Here is a 17,336-nt window from a genome sequence, read left to right as displayed (position 1 = left end):
GGCTTACTGAATCTTTCTGAATTCAGACTGCATCTCAAGTACCTCATTTCCTTATCTGCCATACAAAGATAATGCTGCCCTTTCAGCTTTTGAGAACAGTTTGTTATTTGTGAAGCTCTTGGATAACAATTAGTGACAAGCCACTGAAAAATCCATGAGGAAAACAAGCATATTCTATCAGAGTTTGCATAGCACAGAATATATCCAAATGCCTTGGGCAATGCTGATGATAAGATAAGCTGTTTAACAGTGTTCATTAAGTGCACAGGTGTGACGGTGCTCACTAACTGAAGCAGAGCAGCTGCTGAAAAAGCCACGCTCACAATGTGATCAAAGACTATCAGCTTGCATATAAAGGGGATATACATGCATGCAAAGGCAGACGTACAGGTATTTTTAGAAATCTTTCTCAAAAAGCTCAAATAAATAGTGACTAATATGGATGGTTAACAAATACTATCAATATTTTCATCATAAATACTAGCCTATATACTAAAAGCAACCTACTGGTGCCCCCAGATTGAATTTTGAGAAGTTGGAAATCCTGTCTCATTGTTACTTTCAACATTTGCCTTAAAAGCAAACCTTTGCCTCATCATAATTCACAGCTAAGAAAACATCATCTGCTCCCTGACATTGCTCTGTGCAAAGGGGCATGTTGAAGACATGCAGCACCCAGAGCAAAGTCTGCAAACAGACACTTGAAATTAGGGAGGAGTAAGTTCACCACTGTACACAAAGACAATCTAGGGAATGGCTTAAAAAATAAATAAATAAATAAAAAATAAATTAAAAGCAAGGAGCTTTTAAAGCAAGGATTTGGATTACAAAATTAGAAAATTAGGGCATTGAGTGGGGGTGCACAAGAGAGGCATAGAAGAAGAAGCTGAGATCCTTGTCTAGAGAGGTGGTAAGAAATAGTAGGAAGTTAAGTTGGAGGAAACAGTATATTTTTCAATATTAGCAGAAGTCATTGAGACTCCACATATCATTTAAATCCACTTAAAGCATACTATTGGTATACTAATTCCTTAGCTGTAATTCAGTGATTGAGCTCAATATACACTGTAGCAGTAGAGCTATCTGATGGTACTTCTGACAAACAGTCCTGTTATTTATTTATTTAAAAGTTTCTCCATTTCAGGGAACTATTAAATGTGAAAAGAAAAACAGCAAACTGCAAAAGGGTCCATCTGTCCCAGCTTTTCATTAAAATTGACGAGTTGGAATTAGATGTCTTTAAGGTTCCCTCCAACCCAAGACATTCTATGATCCTCCCTTAATCAGCAATATTTCCTGAGGTTTGCCACCACTGAACTGGTTTCCCAGCAGCAGGGACACTTTTCTTTACCGAAGACTCAGACCATTTTCTTTCCTCTGATGCGTCCTTCCAGGCCCACCATGACGTGGAACCACTTGAGTGCAAACCTTGAACCACTCTTCTCTAGATTCTTTCTTATAGACAGATACAAATTACTGAGTAATACTGTCAGTGATGCATTACCTCACTCCTATAACTTACTTTCCAGAAACACCAATATGCAGGACTGGAAGTTCAACCTTGGTCTTAAGTCTACTAGGCTATAATCCTCTCTGAACCTTCATTCTGTAAACACTTTTGTCATCTCTATAAGAATGCTTGTGGCAGGGGGATTGAAACCAGATGATCATTATGGTCCTTTTCAGTCCAGGCTATTCCATGAGTCTCTGATTCTACGATAAGTATGGGGATGGAAAAATACTTCTAAGACTGAAGGAAAGAATAATTGCTTTCTAGCTGTCAACAAATTAAAAATGGCAGAATAAAATGTCAGCTTATTTTGCATGGCACTTACATTAGTAAACTCTCTTCAGTAAAATCTCCAGGAATAATTTTTAAATGATAAATTACTGACAAAGTCACCCTAAACTATGCCCATCATGTATTTTTGGAAGCTAAGGAAACTCAGAGCTCTCACATCACTAGGGGACAGGAGTTCTGTACCTTCAATCTCGCTTCACAGACATCTTCACCAAAATTTACTTGGATAACACTAGAAGTGGTTTGCAGACCAAAAATTGGAAAAAAAAATCTTTCTAGTCAGGAAATGTGAGAAATAAAAAATATTACAATTCATAAATCCATCGTTTAAGATGATTTTTCATTACTTTTTAAGTGATTTTTTGTTGTTTTTGTTAAGTGGATTTAATCCTTCTTTAAAGTCTGAGGCATTCACTGAACATGTGTGGCTCCTGCTTCCAGACCCCTCTAATTTTTCCCAGCAGCTTCAAGAGAGAAGACGCAATAATGGGTCTGTCTTTCCATGGTGGCTTGGCTTTGCTGCATGCCCAGGGTTTGCCTGGTCCCTGCCCACACACTCACCAACCCCCTTCACGTCTGTACAGGGGTTGAAGAAGCATGTTCTTCTCTTTTTGCTCTAATGCCACCATCACTAGCTTTTACTAAGGAGCATCAAAGAGTTTCCATCTTTTCTCATTCAGCCCTTGCAGTAATTAGCTGCTTCTGCTTTTCCAAAGGGCAGCTGGAACTGTTTGTCTTCTGGTCTCCTCTGAGGTCCTCAGAGCCATGAAGCAAAATCCTCCATAGCAGCAAACAGAAATGTTAATATTCCCATGTGCCTCACTAAGATGATCCCTTCCCATCATCAGCTTCTACATATAATTTTTTTCCATATGCATGCATCTATGAGCACAATATTTATGACATGTTTAGAACTAATGCTGTGCTAGGACACACAAGTAAGTCTTAACCTTTAATTTCTCAAATTCTCTATGGCTTATAAAACATTTTGATGCAAAAGAACACAGAGCTTTAGAGAAGGTCATTGTTGGTGGCAATTAAGATAAATATTTTAAGAGTTCAGTCTACTGCTCTAATTTTCTGATCACACCTATGAGAACATGACTGCTAAAAATGCACATCTGCAGTACCAACAGTGATAAGATGTAATTTACAATAATTCAAGTATAATTGGATGGTGAAATTAACTCTGAAGATAGTAAAAGAATCTAATTTTTAGACACATCAGTATGTCATACAATAATCATATCCACCGAATAACATTTACTAATTATCCTGTTTAACAGACACATTTGATTTCACCCTCGCCATGCTCCTTTGAAGTCATTTATTTTCCCTGCTTGAGACAGAGCACTTTGGCACCCTGGCAATCACTAACACAAATAGCTGTGGAAGCATTAATCCTGAAATGGGAATAACCAAATGTTATTTTCTTCACTGTACATTACAGTGTATTACATGCATATAATAATTACAAATAATTCAGAAGCTCTTTGCTATAATGAATTGCTTCTGAATGATTCAAGCTAAAAAATTACTGCAAAAAGGCCTGAATCCTTCGTAGTAAGCTCCTAGCAGTTAGAACTGGTACATTATTTTGAAGACTTGTTCATAAAGTTTGAGTAGTTAAATCATGTAATACCCCAAATGGCTTTAAAGGCCCCTGAGACCACTTTACAAGTATTTATTCTTTGCTTAGTAGTTAAGGATGTGCATTTTTCATGGTTCGGCTCCTCATTTTACAGGGGTCTGCATAGCCTGAGGTGTCACGTTTCATGGGAATTTCACAAAGCATAAAAAATTACACAGAAAAGGAAGATTCATTTTCACATAGACAGAAAACAACCCAAAGCCTTCCAAGCCTTGGTCAACTTTAAAAGCAAGGGAAATCCATAATTTTATGGTGGTGTTATATTGCTGAATTCCATGTAGACTATGAGAACCCCATATCCTCCTCACAAGCAGTCACAACACCAAAGTCCATTTCATACAACATACAGAGCAAGGAACTGCTCAGTTTATTTGTAGATGTGTAAATTACTGTTTGGTGGTTAAACTTTTGAACTCGAATTTGCTTCAGTGCCAATTCCCATCCCAGTCTGGGAGAACTTGTGCTTTATGCAGTGCGTTAGGACCATCTGTCTCTGCTTCCAGACGGGGCACAGACCAGAATCATATCCAGCAAGAGGGGGAGAGGAGGAAGAGAAGAGAGCAAGGAGAGGGTGGGATTGCTCCACAAATTAAGAGAACACTTCAGGTTTTGGTTGGTAATTAACCCTCAGTGCAGTAAATAGGTAGACTCTAATGACTGTCATTTAAAAATATGCAAATGAGAAATGAATAAAGGATATGCTAAAAATACACAGAGGAAAGCAATTAGGATGCTTTCTGAAACTGCATGGTTTCCAAGGTCAAGCTCTCCAGCTACCCTTGTAAAAGTAAACAACTGCATTTGGGCTTAGAGATCTGAAGAAATAAAGGAGGACTCAGCTCCTGAGCCAAAGGCTGCTGTTTAGATAAGTCATCGTGGAGATCGTATACTCTGCCCTCTTCTCTGATAAAATGGAAGACATTGTAATCTTATCATTTCCAGTCTAAAGAGTTCATGAACCGGGATTCATTCATATTTTTCATTTTGTAACTTATCAAGATGCACAAAGAAAGAAAAACAACCTAAGGTTTCTGCACACACAACATTAAAGGGTACTGATCCAACCAGTCTAAGTCTGTTTTTTCCACATCTGTTTCCATCCATACAAACTACAGCTACCAAGCTCTTTGATGGAAAGCCAGCAGCAGAGGTGATTTCACAAAGGGAAATACCACAGCTACACCTCAGAGATGTTGCACCGATCCTCTGCAGTGCTGCTAACCAGCAGGTCTTACTGGCACAGGCACAGTTGTGATTCAGTTCTACTCAGGACAAGCACCTAACTCTGATACCCTTCCTAATGAACTCTGCTTTGACAATCAAAGAACTGTCTTCACAGGGAGACTGAGTCATCTAGTTCACCTCAGAAGCAATAACCCTAAGTGTTCAAGCTTCAGACATTTGATTTCTCTTTAAGACACATACCCTACTAAAACTATGTTGACGTCAGTCAAGAAGTTTAGCATAACTTTTAAAAGGTTGCACATAAGAAGTCTACTTGAACACATACTGATATGGATGAGAACATCACAGTTATGTGTGGACACCTGCATACTGAAGGTCAAGAGTAGAGCAAAAGGAAAGTTCTGATATTTGGCTTTGGGAAAATACATAAATGTAAAGGAAATCCTAATCACGTCTGTCTGTTCTACTAGAGCTTTCAGCATGCAGCTTCAAAGATGCTGGCATACATTTTTACATCTGGTATACCTCACACAATTCTACAGTTCACACCGATATGGGAATAACACAAATGTATGCATTCTACATAGCATTGTCTCCATTTTCCATGCTAAAGTTACATTGCTACCACGTGCCTTACTGCTGCAGTACCAACTCAGAATGTATTTAGGACAGACATAGCCTCTTACAGATTTTATTTCTGCTCTTTTGGTATTTATACAAATGGTGCCGATGACACAAAGTATCACATAGATTTACTGCCAAAATGTGCCCTTCCTCTTACTAAATGTTTTACAATACCATTTAACACAAAAGGCCAAAGCCCCACAATCTGTCTGGAAGAGGGAGGACAATTCAGGAGCACTGGAAGAATTCGGTCCTTGCTGTAATGAGGGGTCTCTGGCAAAAACAGCCGCCTGATTCCTGGAAATGGAGTGCTTCATTACAGAGAGCACATTTACAAATCCCAAACATTCCAAGCAGCCCATGGCTCAACACAGAAATACCCTCAGCTTACTGATAATGTCACATTCAGCTCTCAGAGCAACGGGTTATCAGCAGCAACTTCCACTGCCCAATTGCAAAATCTCACCCTCGCTTTCTGCTTCCTTCAGCTTCTTGATGTCCTCGGGCACATGGCATCCCACTGACAGACAGTAACCAGATGGTCTTTTACCCCACAGCACTGAGCTGTTTTAGGAATTTAATCAGATTTCCCAGAATACGCAGTACAACCAGTTGTGCTAAAGTTGATGCGCAGGTGAAATCGCGTGCTTCTAGTGTTATAAATAGGCCCAACCAGCAGCAGTTGAATTGTCTGCCTGCTACTCTGGAAAATCCAGCCTATAGCTCAGAGAGCTCCCAGTAATGCTGGATGACCCCTGAGGCTCCAGTGAAGGCTTCAGCACCGTAAGGCTACTTCTTTTCTCTCCATCTATATCATCACAAAGGCTGGCTCCCATTTATTAATGAGGAATCAGATTTCCTCATCCTTACGCACCAGTGCAAGATCAATTCCCACTCCTGCACCTTTGGAACCACTGCTTTTCTAGGGAACCTCTCTGGCATTGGCAGATTGCAAATCCACAGGTTGCAGATATAGGGTTGCACAGAATGGTTTTCATGGAATCCTACATAGTTTAAGTGTGTAACGAAGATCAGAATGTGCCTCAGAGTTATTTTTCACACACTGTATCAGTGGCTTAAGATATTTCACTCTTTCTCACTCACATTTACAGAATCACAGAATCACCAAGGTTGGAAAAGACCTTCCAGGTCATCCAGTCCAACCATCCACCTATCACCAACAGTACTCACTAAACCACGTCCCTCAACACAAAATCCAAACATTCCTTGAACACCTCCAAGTTCGGCAACTCCAGCACCTCCCTGGGAAGCCATTCCAGTGCTTGACCATCCTTTCAGAAAAGTAGTATTTAAGTATTTAGTATTTCAGATTCATGTAGGACTTTTCTGGTAAAAATCCTCCATAAAATTACCTGAAAATCCTGAAGGTCTTTTCAAAATTAAGAGAGAAAATTAGAGTGCTATATATATTTTGTCTACACACAAAAATAAAAGCATGCTTGTAAAAAAGCAGTTCCAAAATAAACCACATTTACTATTAATAAGAATTCTTAAAAGCAGAGCAAAATAACTAAACTGTTATTCTGCCAGATTGAAGATGCTGCTGAGTTTGCATATGAAATTATGATTTAATGTTTTTAAAAGACGTGTCATTTTCCCTCAGAGGAATCTGTGAGGGACAGAAAGGACAGGACTACATGGACAGAGACTCTCATCGTGGTGCATGATAAACTCCCTACATTTTTCGTACTCAGTCTGGTTTTAAAACAGCTAATCCTTGGTGTAATCCAAGGGTGTTTTTTCTTCCCACTCTTCTAACAGCTAAATTAACAGAAACCAAGACAACAACTATAATTCTATCAATTGTTCAATTAACCTGTGCTCAATCATAGCATTTCAGATTTTGAGTTTTTGTTCCAGGCAAAAAACACATTTCCGAATAATACTTAAAGCACCTTCAAAATTACAGTAAAGTTTGTATTAAATGAAGAGTGGACAATCTTGTTTCTTTTCCACTACCACCATATATTTATGAAAATCTAGGCAACATCACCAAATTGCAACCTTGTAACTGGCACAGAAGCACCTCCCCTCCACACATTGAATGGAGTTAATATAGATACTCTCAAAGAGAAATACCAAGAAAGGAAGAATATGAAAAAAAGAAAAATTGTTTATGTGGGGAAAAAATATCCCATAAAACATAGTTTCTTTATGTCTCCATGATAAGTAAAAGGAATGTCAAAAAGGAAATTTAGGGTAAAAATGTAATAAGTAAGAAGAAATAAAAGCTGTGTCCTACAGCAGTATTTCAACAGAATAACTTGAGAGAGAAGTCCTGGCTACTGTTCTTTGGGGCCCATAGACTATACATTGTCAAAAGGGAATATTTTTTTTTTGAAAGGTGCTGTCAAACAATCCTGTTTCACAGGACAGGAATAAACAGTCACTCTTCAGCACTCGACAAAGAACTGTCCTGAGTCCTCTGCATTGCATGCAAACGACACACTTATCTTCAGTTCACCCATTAAAGTAACTAAAACTTCTGTGACTCATGTTTAGTCATTTTTTTGGCAGCTCAGTCTGGCTTGAACCAAGCTGGAACTTCTGAGCAGAAAAGCACAACTAACAAGCACTGAAGCAAAGCAGCACAGACTTTTAGAAGAAAAAAACAAACAAAAAAAAAGCAACCTCTACAAAAAGTTAGTCCCTGAGAATGCATAAGAGCATGATCACCTCCAACATTTACAAATACCCATATTTCCAATCTATTTTCACTTCTAAGCACAAGTTATTTCTTTGTACATTCAAAATACATTTGAAATACTTCAAAACCAAAGACAGCAGCATTCAGGTGAACCTTGCCAGAAGAGGCAATGCAGTGGCTAAGGCTGCAATTTGCTGTCAGCCCTGTAAGTTGTGCTGGTGTCATTGGAAGAAAACAGCTAATTAAATGAAGGTCCTGAAGAAATGCAGCCAAGATATGGGACTAAAGAGAAATCCCATCCCTTTACGATCCAAGTTAAACCCAGTGAAAACAAGGAGGATACATTCCACTCCAACAGAAACCACAAGGCCAGAACACCACAGCAATAAAGCAGAAAAAAATCAAGACAGACTTTTTTTTAAAATCTCTGTAACAACCATTGTCTATGGTCTTCCAAAAATAATACATGAGAAAAATACCCTTACGTGATGTATTTAATATTTCTTTTCAGCACTCTCCTCAACATACTTGGATAAGATTGGCTGGTTACATTGTATGTACAAACCTATCTTGATCTCTTAGCACATGCAGATCTATTCAGAGAGAATAAGCTAGCTCCTGGAACTAAAAACCAGCTGACAAAATACTGGAGTTGTAACAAGCTTTGAATTTTCTGAAAGACAGTCACAACAAATCTGTTTTTTCAAATAAAAACCACATCACATGGAAAAATCCTATCATTATAATAGATGCTCAGATATACTATCCAGAAAGAAGCTTCAGCTTCGAGATAGGAGGGAAGACAGGATTTTGGTATTTGAAAGATCGTATCAATCCCTTTAGGGCATCTTAAAATAAGGATATTAGGTTAGATGTGACTGATTCTCGGGTACTACTGGATTTTTTTGTCAACTGCTAGGCTCAGTACCCTGGATCTTATGTGATACTGGAAAAAAACAGTTCCAGGGTTATCCTGTGTTTCGACTGTAGAACCACTTGGGTACTCAGGCAAACATCTTTAATTTTCCTTCAAATTTTCAGTATTGTTCTGGATGAATGCTGACTGGATGAGGCAGTATACCCCTAGACTGAAGAGCAGGCTGTTGGTGCACCACCTTTATTTTAAATCATTAGGTTGGAAGGGAACTTAAAGATCATTTAGTTCTAACCTCATTATATGGACAGGCTTGTCATCCACTAGATCTGCCCAGACCCTGTCCTACTTGGCCTTTAATAATTCCAGGGATGGGACATCCACAGCTTTTCTGGGCAACCTGTTCCAGTGCCTCATCACTCCCTTAAGGAAAGAATTTCCTCCTAACACTTCATCTACATCTCCACACTTTAAATTTAAATACATTCTCCTTTATCCTATCACTATCAGGCAGTGTGAAAAGTTGGTTCTCTGACTATGAGCTCCCCTCAAGAACAGGAAGGCCACAAAGAGAGCTTCCCAGAGCCTTCTCTTTTAGAGGCTGAACAACCCTGGTTCCCTCAAACTTTCCTCACAGCAGAAGTGCTCCAGACCTCTGATCATCTTTGAATCAGTTCCAGGAGGATCTTCTCTGTGATCTTCTCAGGCACAGCCATGAGGCTTACTAGTCAGTAGTTTCCCAGATCTTCTTTTCCATCTTTTTTTTAACAATGGAAGTGACATTTCTCTTTGCCCAGTCAATGGGCACTTCACCTGACAGACATAACTTTTTAAGCATGATGGAAAGTGGCTTGGCAAACACACCAGCCAGTTCCTTCAAGACCCTAGAAGCATACTATACAGCCCCCATATACACTTGTACACATTTTGCTTCCAGTCTGAATTTTATGAGAGCATCTAACAGGTTTTCTCCATGAAAGAATTTTTTTTTTTTTTTTTTTAGCAGCAAAGAAAATCTTTTTTGCTCTTATATTTCCCCATCTTTGTCTAGTTGCACTGTGATTAAAAGTTTTTTACTTCTGAGTATATGCAAGCTACTATTCAATTATATTTACATCAGAGCACAATTCCTGACATAGAACACAATTTCTGTTGTACTGATTTACTTTCTTATACAACCCCAAAATAGATTATTTGTACAGTCTGATCTTCAAGTTGTTCACATGAAGCCATATTTACTGTTTGAATCCTAGCTTTCAGTAACTTAGCATTTCTGGTTCTTACAAAATCCCTCTATTTATTTTTGTATTTTCTTTACTCCTCAATTTGTAGATTGAATGTTGGCAGCTAAATATACCAAACTGACATTTTTAGAGACAGCTATGTACGTCAGTCTAAGAAAATTCAAATGAGCAATACACCACAGCTATGTATCTACTAATGTTCTCTGTTAACTATGAGATCACCCATACTCAGGATCCCTTGGTATAATGGCTCTCCTCTCACTCATAACCCTTCAAACCACAGAAGGAGCTCTTCTGATTTGCAGCCCGGGTTCCCTTGTTAAAAAGTAGTCACACACAATATGTATGCAGGAACACAGTACCATAAGAAATCTTTCTAATTCAGAAAGAAATCTTTTCCAGATCTTTTCTCAAATTCTACCTTTATCGCCACTCCTTAGCTCAAACAACAGAATGTAAACCTCAGATTAACTGTTTAACTCCAAAATATCAGGTAGCTTACATTGCTTCCAGCCAACTAACTGTACAATATGACCGTTTCACTGTTAATTATAAGTTATGCCTTTTCTTTCTTAGAAAGAAGGCTTTCCAACATAGTCTAAATGAAAAACAATTGAGAGAATGTAAGTATTTAAATTTTCCTATTTGTCGTGCTCAGCAACGTGTGTTAATTTCACCTCAATTTTGCTGCATAACATGCAAGACCCTCTACCAAAGAGATAAATATGCTTCAAATATGCTGCAAGTCACAGCAGATGTCTGAGAGCTTTACAACAAAAACCAAAACAACTGCTTTTGGATACATTTCTCTTACCTCTCAGGATGTAGTTTTGATAATTCTGGTCTGCTTCTGCTCCTACTTTGATTAGACAAGTCAAGCCTTCAGCGATAACGAACTCATGAACCAAGTCCTTGTCATCCTACCACAGAAGAAAGGAAAAGCTATGTTAGAACTCCAAAAGCAGAATGTATCCCAACATAAAACCAAATGCATTCCTGCAACACTGAATTTCTTTATCAGATTATTTGAGTTTATATGAATGATGTCATATAGAATACATTTTAAAATCAAATACTCGATATAAACAGATAAAAGTCATATATATATATATTTTCTACCTTTAAGTCAACTACAGAGGTTTCATATCAAGAAAACATTTGAGTTTGAATTTTTTCCATTAAAGGCTTGCAAACATTCCGCCTGATATTACAATATATTCATATTTCATAAACAGTCATCCCTAAAATCTTAGAATGTGTTATATAAGAAAGCCATCTCTATGCCTTAGCATAATTCCAGTTTCAGTATTTCAAGTGTGCACAACAAAACTTTTAAGACTGGTTTTATTGCAATGTAATATTGCTCTGTGACAGTCAATATATTTAGAATGGGAAATTAAAGTGTTAAACACAAGAACGCTAGTAGACAATATTGCCACATTTTGATGTAAAACGAAGTGAAAGAATGAAAGAAAATACTCCTTAGTGAAGCAGAATGATAGTACATTCCTTGCTAAGAGGTACATGCAGAAAATGATGCCAAGAACTACAGAGCACGATATCTTCCTCATCTTACTGAGGTTCATGAAGACAAACAAAAGGCTATTAAAAACTTGATTCAATAGCATTTAATGAAGTAGCCACCAAATAAAGCAGAAAAAAAAATGAAACAGAGCTACTCTGAGGACAGAATCATCGCTGTTGCTCATTGACACTCTCTTTGGATTATTTTTAACGCATGCTTTTTCACATACAACAGTGTATTCAATAGAAATTTCATCTTTCCAATAATGCAGCTCTAAGAAACGAAGAACCAGACAGTAACTTTGTTTGAATTGGCTGCATATCCTTTGAAAACTGCCAAATAAACTAAAATGAACAGGTCCTTTATTAAGAGACCCAAGCACCCAATTTTACAAACATGAGAGATGTTCTCTATCTTTTTTTTTTTTGCCACACTCAAAACAGTGATACTACCAGTATAGTGAAGTAAGAATATGCAGATAATCTACTTGTTAACCCAGAAGGTACTAATCATATTCTCATTTTCTTCATTTTATGTAATGGTATTTATATATGCACACAAAGATGGAGAGCCCTGCATGAGGGTGGGGGAGGCACAGCCATGCCCATGGCAGCACAGAGGATTTTGCACCCCCTGAGGGCCAGGACACTGCTCCTTTCCAAAAATCTCTTTTACTCAAAGAAAACAGAGCAATCTCCAGTTCTCCTAGAATTCTGAAACTGATTTCTCAGAAAACTCAAGGGAAGGAACATTTTCCTGCAATCTGCTGGCTAAGCTCAAAGTACAGTACATTCAGGGTTCAGATGCACTATCTCTGTACCCAAGAGAAATTCAACAAGGAGTTTGCCTGACATTCACAGACCTTGGAAAGTAAGTTACATTGTATGCCAAACTCAATGGCTAAACATTCTGTACTACTGAACTGAAGAGAGAACGTTCCAAATTCCTCCTAAATTGAGTGGGTGGTGGTGGGAGCAAGGGCAAGGGACAGAAAGAGAAAATCCATCCTGCAGAAGTTTTTCTCACAAACCTGGTGACAAATACATGCCTATTTTTATTTTTTATTTTTTTTTTGGATAATCATGATGTCTAATTTAAGAGAAGATATACAACAGTAGATAGGACTGACTGAAATAGCTACAATGATTATTATAGATGATAACAGAACCCCAGCTCAGAACACACTTCCTGAAATAAACTTCATAGAAAGTTTAGTAGACATTCCGATTTAGCATCAAATTCTGAAGAGTGTGCTGGCTTATCCTTGCGTGAGGTAAAAAACAAACAAATTGGAAAAGATCTTAAAGATCATCAAGTCCAACTGCAACCTAACCGTACTACCTTAACAACCCTCCATTAATCACGTAACAAACAAAAAACAGCCTCCAGGACAGACTCAAAATCAAATAAGCAAAACTGGAAAAGTGGGAAGAAAAAATATCCATGATCTGCAGACTGTGGTATTTGTTAACAGACCTAACATTTTGGAAATTAAAAAAAAAAAAAAAAGAAAAAAAAAGTTATTCAGAAGATATTGAAGAACTTATCCCTACACTAGAGAAGCTAAAAGTAATCTGGCTGTAAAAAACTTCAGATCAAAACTGAGAATGAAAGAAAATTTTAACAGCAAACAGCAATTAAGGGCTGTTGACAATCAATGAAAATAAAGCTGAAATAGCCTGTACAACCTTAAGATGTTTTCCAAAATCTAAAGATTATGTATATTAAAATTTCACCTGGGGAAAAATGAGTCTTTATTTCCTCAAATACTTTGTACTGAAGATCTGCTTTTTGTTGGTGAAAATGGTGAGATCTGCCTTCTGGAACTTTTTCAAAGCAGCCGAGGGGAGGAAACTGCTACAACATAGAGTTGTCCCTGACTGAAATGAGATATATTGCAGGAGAACTGCAGAGGAAATGAAGGGGATGAGGGACTTTAACCAGACTGCTTTTGGAAAGCAATGAATAAACAAATCAAACCTGAATTAAAAAAAGGCTTTTAAGGTACTTCTCCTCTCCCAAATTAAAGGGAAAAAGAAGGTGTAATGAAGCGGAATACAAACTCATCATGCTCCAGACATAAATTTGAACTCAGCACATTATCTATTCCATCATGTATATACAATGAGAGGAAAGAAGCAAACATCTGGAATGTGCACAGAAAGATGAAAAGGAATCCAGACCCATATATTCTAAATTGAAAGGAGAATGTTTACATCAATTTTGTTCTAAGATAATCTTTTCAGACCCATTAACTCACTGACTTGCCAAGTTAGGTGACCTCAAGAGGAAAGGCTACTCTCTACAGAGGTAAGAGGTTCAGGTTTCCAGGAAGAGAGCATTCATTGTGCAGAATATATAGCATGTGTGACACCGACATGCACAAGTAGCTGCCGCATGTGTGCGATAACAACTAAAAGGAGGCTGAGAAAGGTTGTCATTTGGGATGGAAATGGACTCCTCCACCAATATCACAAAAATTTATGAGCCCTTAATCAGTAGGTATTAGAGCACTGATGAGAAAAGCAGCAAAACATGGTTAAAGCTCTCTAGGCTTCCTGTTAAGCTCCTGTGGCCATAAAGATTGCTCAGTGACACAGAGACAAGCTACTTACAGTCTTTAAGAAGGAAACTTTATTGATGGCCTCATCAAAGAAATATATCTTATGTGTTCATTCACAAACTTGGAATGAATCAAGACAGTATATGTTGCTTTGTAATAGAACACTGTTTTAGACCAGCATATGATGAAAAAGACATTTAATATATTCAAACTGCTGAGTTTAAAGCTTGCTTACTGAGCAAGCATCTGACAAAATGCACAAATTGTACTTTTACCTGCACAAGAGTCTAGCTCTTCAAGAAATAAAACAAACCCTGGGTTAAACAGTCTCCAGTATGCCCAGGTGCCACTAATGCAAAGAAGTGTAGCCAAGATTCCCCTCTGTCCCACTAGTTCTCCCATCTCTGCCCCACCAGATACATCTCTAAGGCAGTTTTGTGGGGTCTTATCTGAAGATGGGCAGACTTCTTTTTTTCAAGCAAAAGCACCTTTCAAGGAACACGCTTTATCTGATGTTCAGTGTACATGTGCAAAAACAGATTGTTTACATAATGTTAAAGAAAAAAATCTTTCTGAAATCTGCTATATTTCCATGGGTCACATACTGGAAAAAAAATTACCCAAAGCACTATTATTTTCCTGCCACAAAAAAAGTTACTTTGCTTTCTAACGAGAATCAAGGTCTCAGAATAGTTTCTTTTCTAAGGGCTTTTTGTCTTTTTTTTTTAAAAACTTATTTTTGGTTTAGCTAACAACAACTGGTGAAAGCTCTATTCTAAGTATTTGGGGAAACTGGATTAATAACTGAATAATCACATTTGGATATGCACATGCATATTTCGCTTTACATGGCTAGCAGCTGTGCAATGTGCTCTGCCTGAGGAATTATATCAAGATGCTTGTCTGTGAGATTTGTACCAAAGAGAACATCATTTTTATGTTTTTTTCCTTCCTTTCATAAGCTCCATGGTTTCAGGATGCTTGAGCATTTTAATACTTAGTCCTTAATTATCTCCTATTTCTGTTACAAAGTTAGACATTGTCCATTTTATAAAGTTCACTTATATAAATAAAAAGCTATGGATCTCCCCAGCCTGTGCTCTCCACACAACATGTTCTTTAGTGAGCCAGCAACCATGTTATCTCTGACCGAACTTTCCAAAAAGCAAATGTTGCAATAATTCAGTGTAGAAGTGACAGCAGTGCGGGCAGCCAACATACTGGCCACATCCATAAGAATCTTCTTGCTAAGCACAAATAGGAAAAGAAAGAAACACTGACTGTTGGCATACAGGAAGGGACTCATTTCACACAAGGAATGAACCAAGGGTTCTTGCACTTCACCCTCTGCGGAGGACTTTCCCTCACTGCTTGTCACTTCACACAATCCCTATAAAGAGGGGTTTAAGCTCTGGTTCCTTAGGCCAGCTCTGATTTTGCCTCTAGACTGAAAACAACTTCTTGAAGTTATACTGCATTCACGTTTTCACACTGGGATAATTCATGTAGGCAAGAGGTTAATACTGCCAATTCACTATGCAACTTCACATAAAGAGAAATTTAAGCCCTAGCTGCTTTAAAAAGAGGAGAAGCATCCTCCTCTGCACCCTGAATACTTGTGGGGAGGATACTGGCAGTGTACTAACACATAGTCTGACCTTCAAGAATGGCACAGGGCATCACACATTGACTAGCTCCAGGATTAAAATTCTCTACTTTTAAGAGAGGGAGCCAGGGAAATCCTCAATCATAGCTGTGTTCATCAATCACATAGCATGTTGTCCTCATTTTATGTTAATAGTAGGAGTTATGTCTCCTTGGAAATCCCTTTTCTTCAGATTCTCCTTCCAGGAACATATGTTGCATAGCAAGTGAGCAAAGCTGAAACAGAGACATTGGATGATTTTGTTCAACGTGGAAAAAAAATTAAAATAGCAAGAAAAAATACATGGCTCATTAAATGACAGCCCATTCACAGACACTCCTTTCAAAAATGTAAATAACATCCACTCTTTAAGAAGTATTTTTCTGTTGTTGTATTTTTTTGAGTCTCCTATAAAGTCAAGATAGGATCACAAAGTTGAGCTGATTTTAGGAGGATTAAGGGTTAGGGATTAGGCTTTATTCATAGGAGGATGTAAATCAGTAGCAGGAGGGCAGCAGTTGACCGGTGAGGAAAGGGAGGAAGAAGGCAGGTCAAAGAGCAAGGCATACTCCATTGCAGGCATTTGCTTGTATATATCTCAAATGACAATACATCTGGATCTCTATCACGAGAAAGTTAGATAACTGATCATAATCAAAAGCCTCCTTGTTAACAAGCAAGTAAATGCAGAACTGTAAAATCTGGATTTCTTTTTGTTCAAAATAGTATCAGTGAAGGGCAGAACATTAGCCTACCTCTTGTAGGTAGACTCCTAATGCCGCAAAGAGAACAGGAAGTTCCCGATTTTTTCCTAAGCATCTCTCTAGTTCTGGCAAACCCTAATATATGTTAAAAAAAAAAAAAAAAAAAAAAAAAAAAACCAATCCAAAAAAACCAAACCCAACCCACAGCTGATCTCTAACCTGACAATTCCTGGCAGCGCTTGGAATGTGAGACTGCAAACCTACCAGAATTCACTCCCCTTACTTGAGAGCTCCACATACATAAGCTCTTCATATAATTTGAAATATGTATATTTAAAAAATGCTCTCCCCCAGTAGCAATGGATAATGAATAGCCAGTTCCTCTTGGCCCTTCTTTCAGCTGCTTAGCTAGCAACAGGACCCCAGAGCCTACATTAGGAATATATAAATACATAAATATACATATACCACAATAAAGTCTCCACAATAATACTTTTTAATTATTACTACCTGCCTTCAGTATCACAGCATCTGCTAAAGTTAACAGCAAAATAATTACTCCCATTGATAAGACTACAGTGATCAAGTAATAAAACAGTTATGCTGAGCTCTATTAGAAACAGAAATCTCAGGCCATTTCTGGAGTCCAGTTTTTTTATTGGCTGAGTAACAGGTTGCATTTTATAGATCAAGATTGGCTTGCAATATTTGCAGTTAGAAAAGCTCATTTTGGCTTGAAAACTGAATAAACATGGTCAGGAAGTGATTGAAAGAGCATTGGATGCCAAGATATAATTTATAGTTCTTTTCCCACACTTTAAATTAACACTGTGCTCTTTGGACTCTAAAATC

General features: G+C 37.9%; 1 protein-coding gene across 11 annotated transcripts in view; it reads right to left on the bottom strand.

The window, feature by feature from the left end:
* Window positions 1–17,336, bottom strand: part of FHOD3 (formin homology 2 domain containing 3) — a 360,936-nt gene that overhangs the window by 170,326 nt on the left and 173,274 nt on the right. For all 11 annotated transcript variants that reach the window (XM_052704373.1, XM_052704371.1, XM_052704366.1 and 8 more), the window contains exon 5: window positions 10,862–10,967. In XM_052704373.1, coding sequence (XP_052560333.1) covers window positions 10,862–10,967 — 106 coding nt within the window. The remainder of the gene's footprint in view (window positions 1–10,861; window positions 10,968–17,336) is intronic.

Source organism: Tympanuchus pallidicinctus, unplaced genomic scaffold (assembly GCF_026119805.1).
Source record: "Tympanuchus pallidicinctus isolate F22 unplaced genomic scaffold, pur_lepc_1.0 scaffold5, whole genome shotgun sequence".
In the NCBI taxonomy this organism is placed as follows: Eukaryota; Metazoa; Chordata; class Aves; order Galliformes; family Phasianidae; genus Tympanuchus; species Tympanuchus pallidicinctus.
This window is presented reverse-complemented; position numbering and strand designations above follow the sequence as displayed.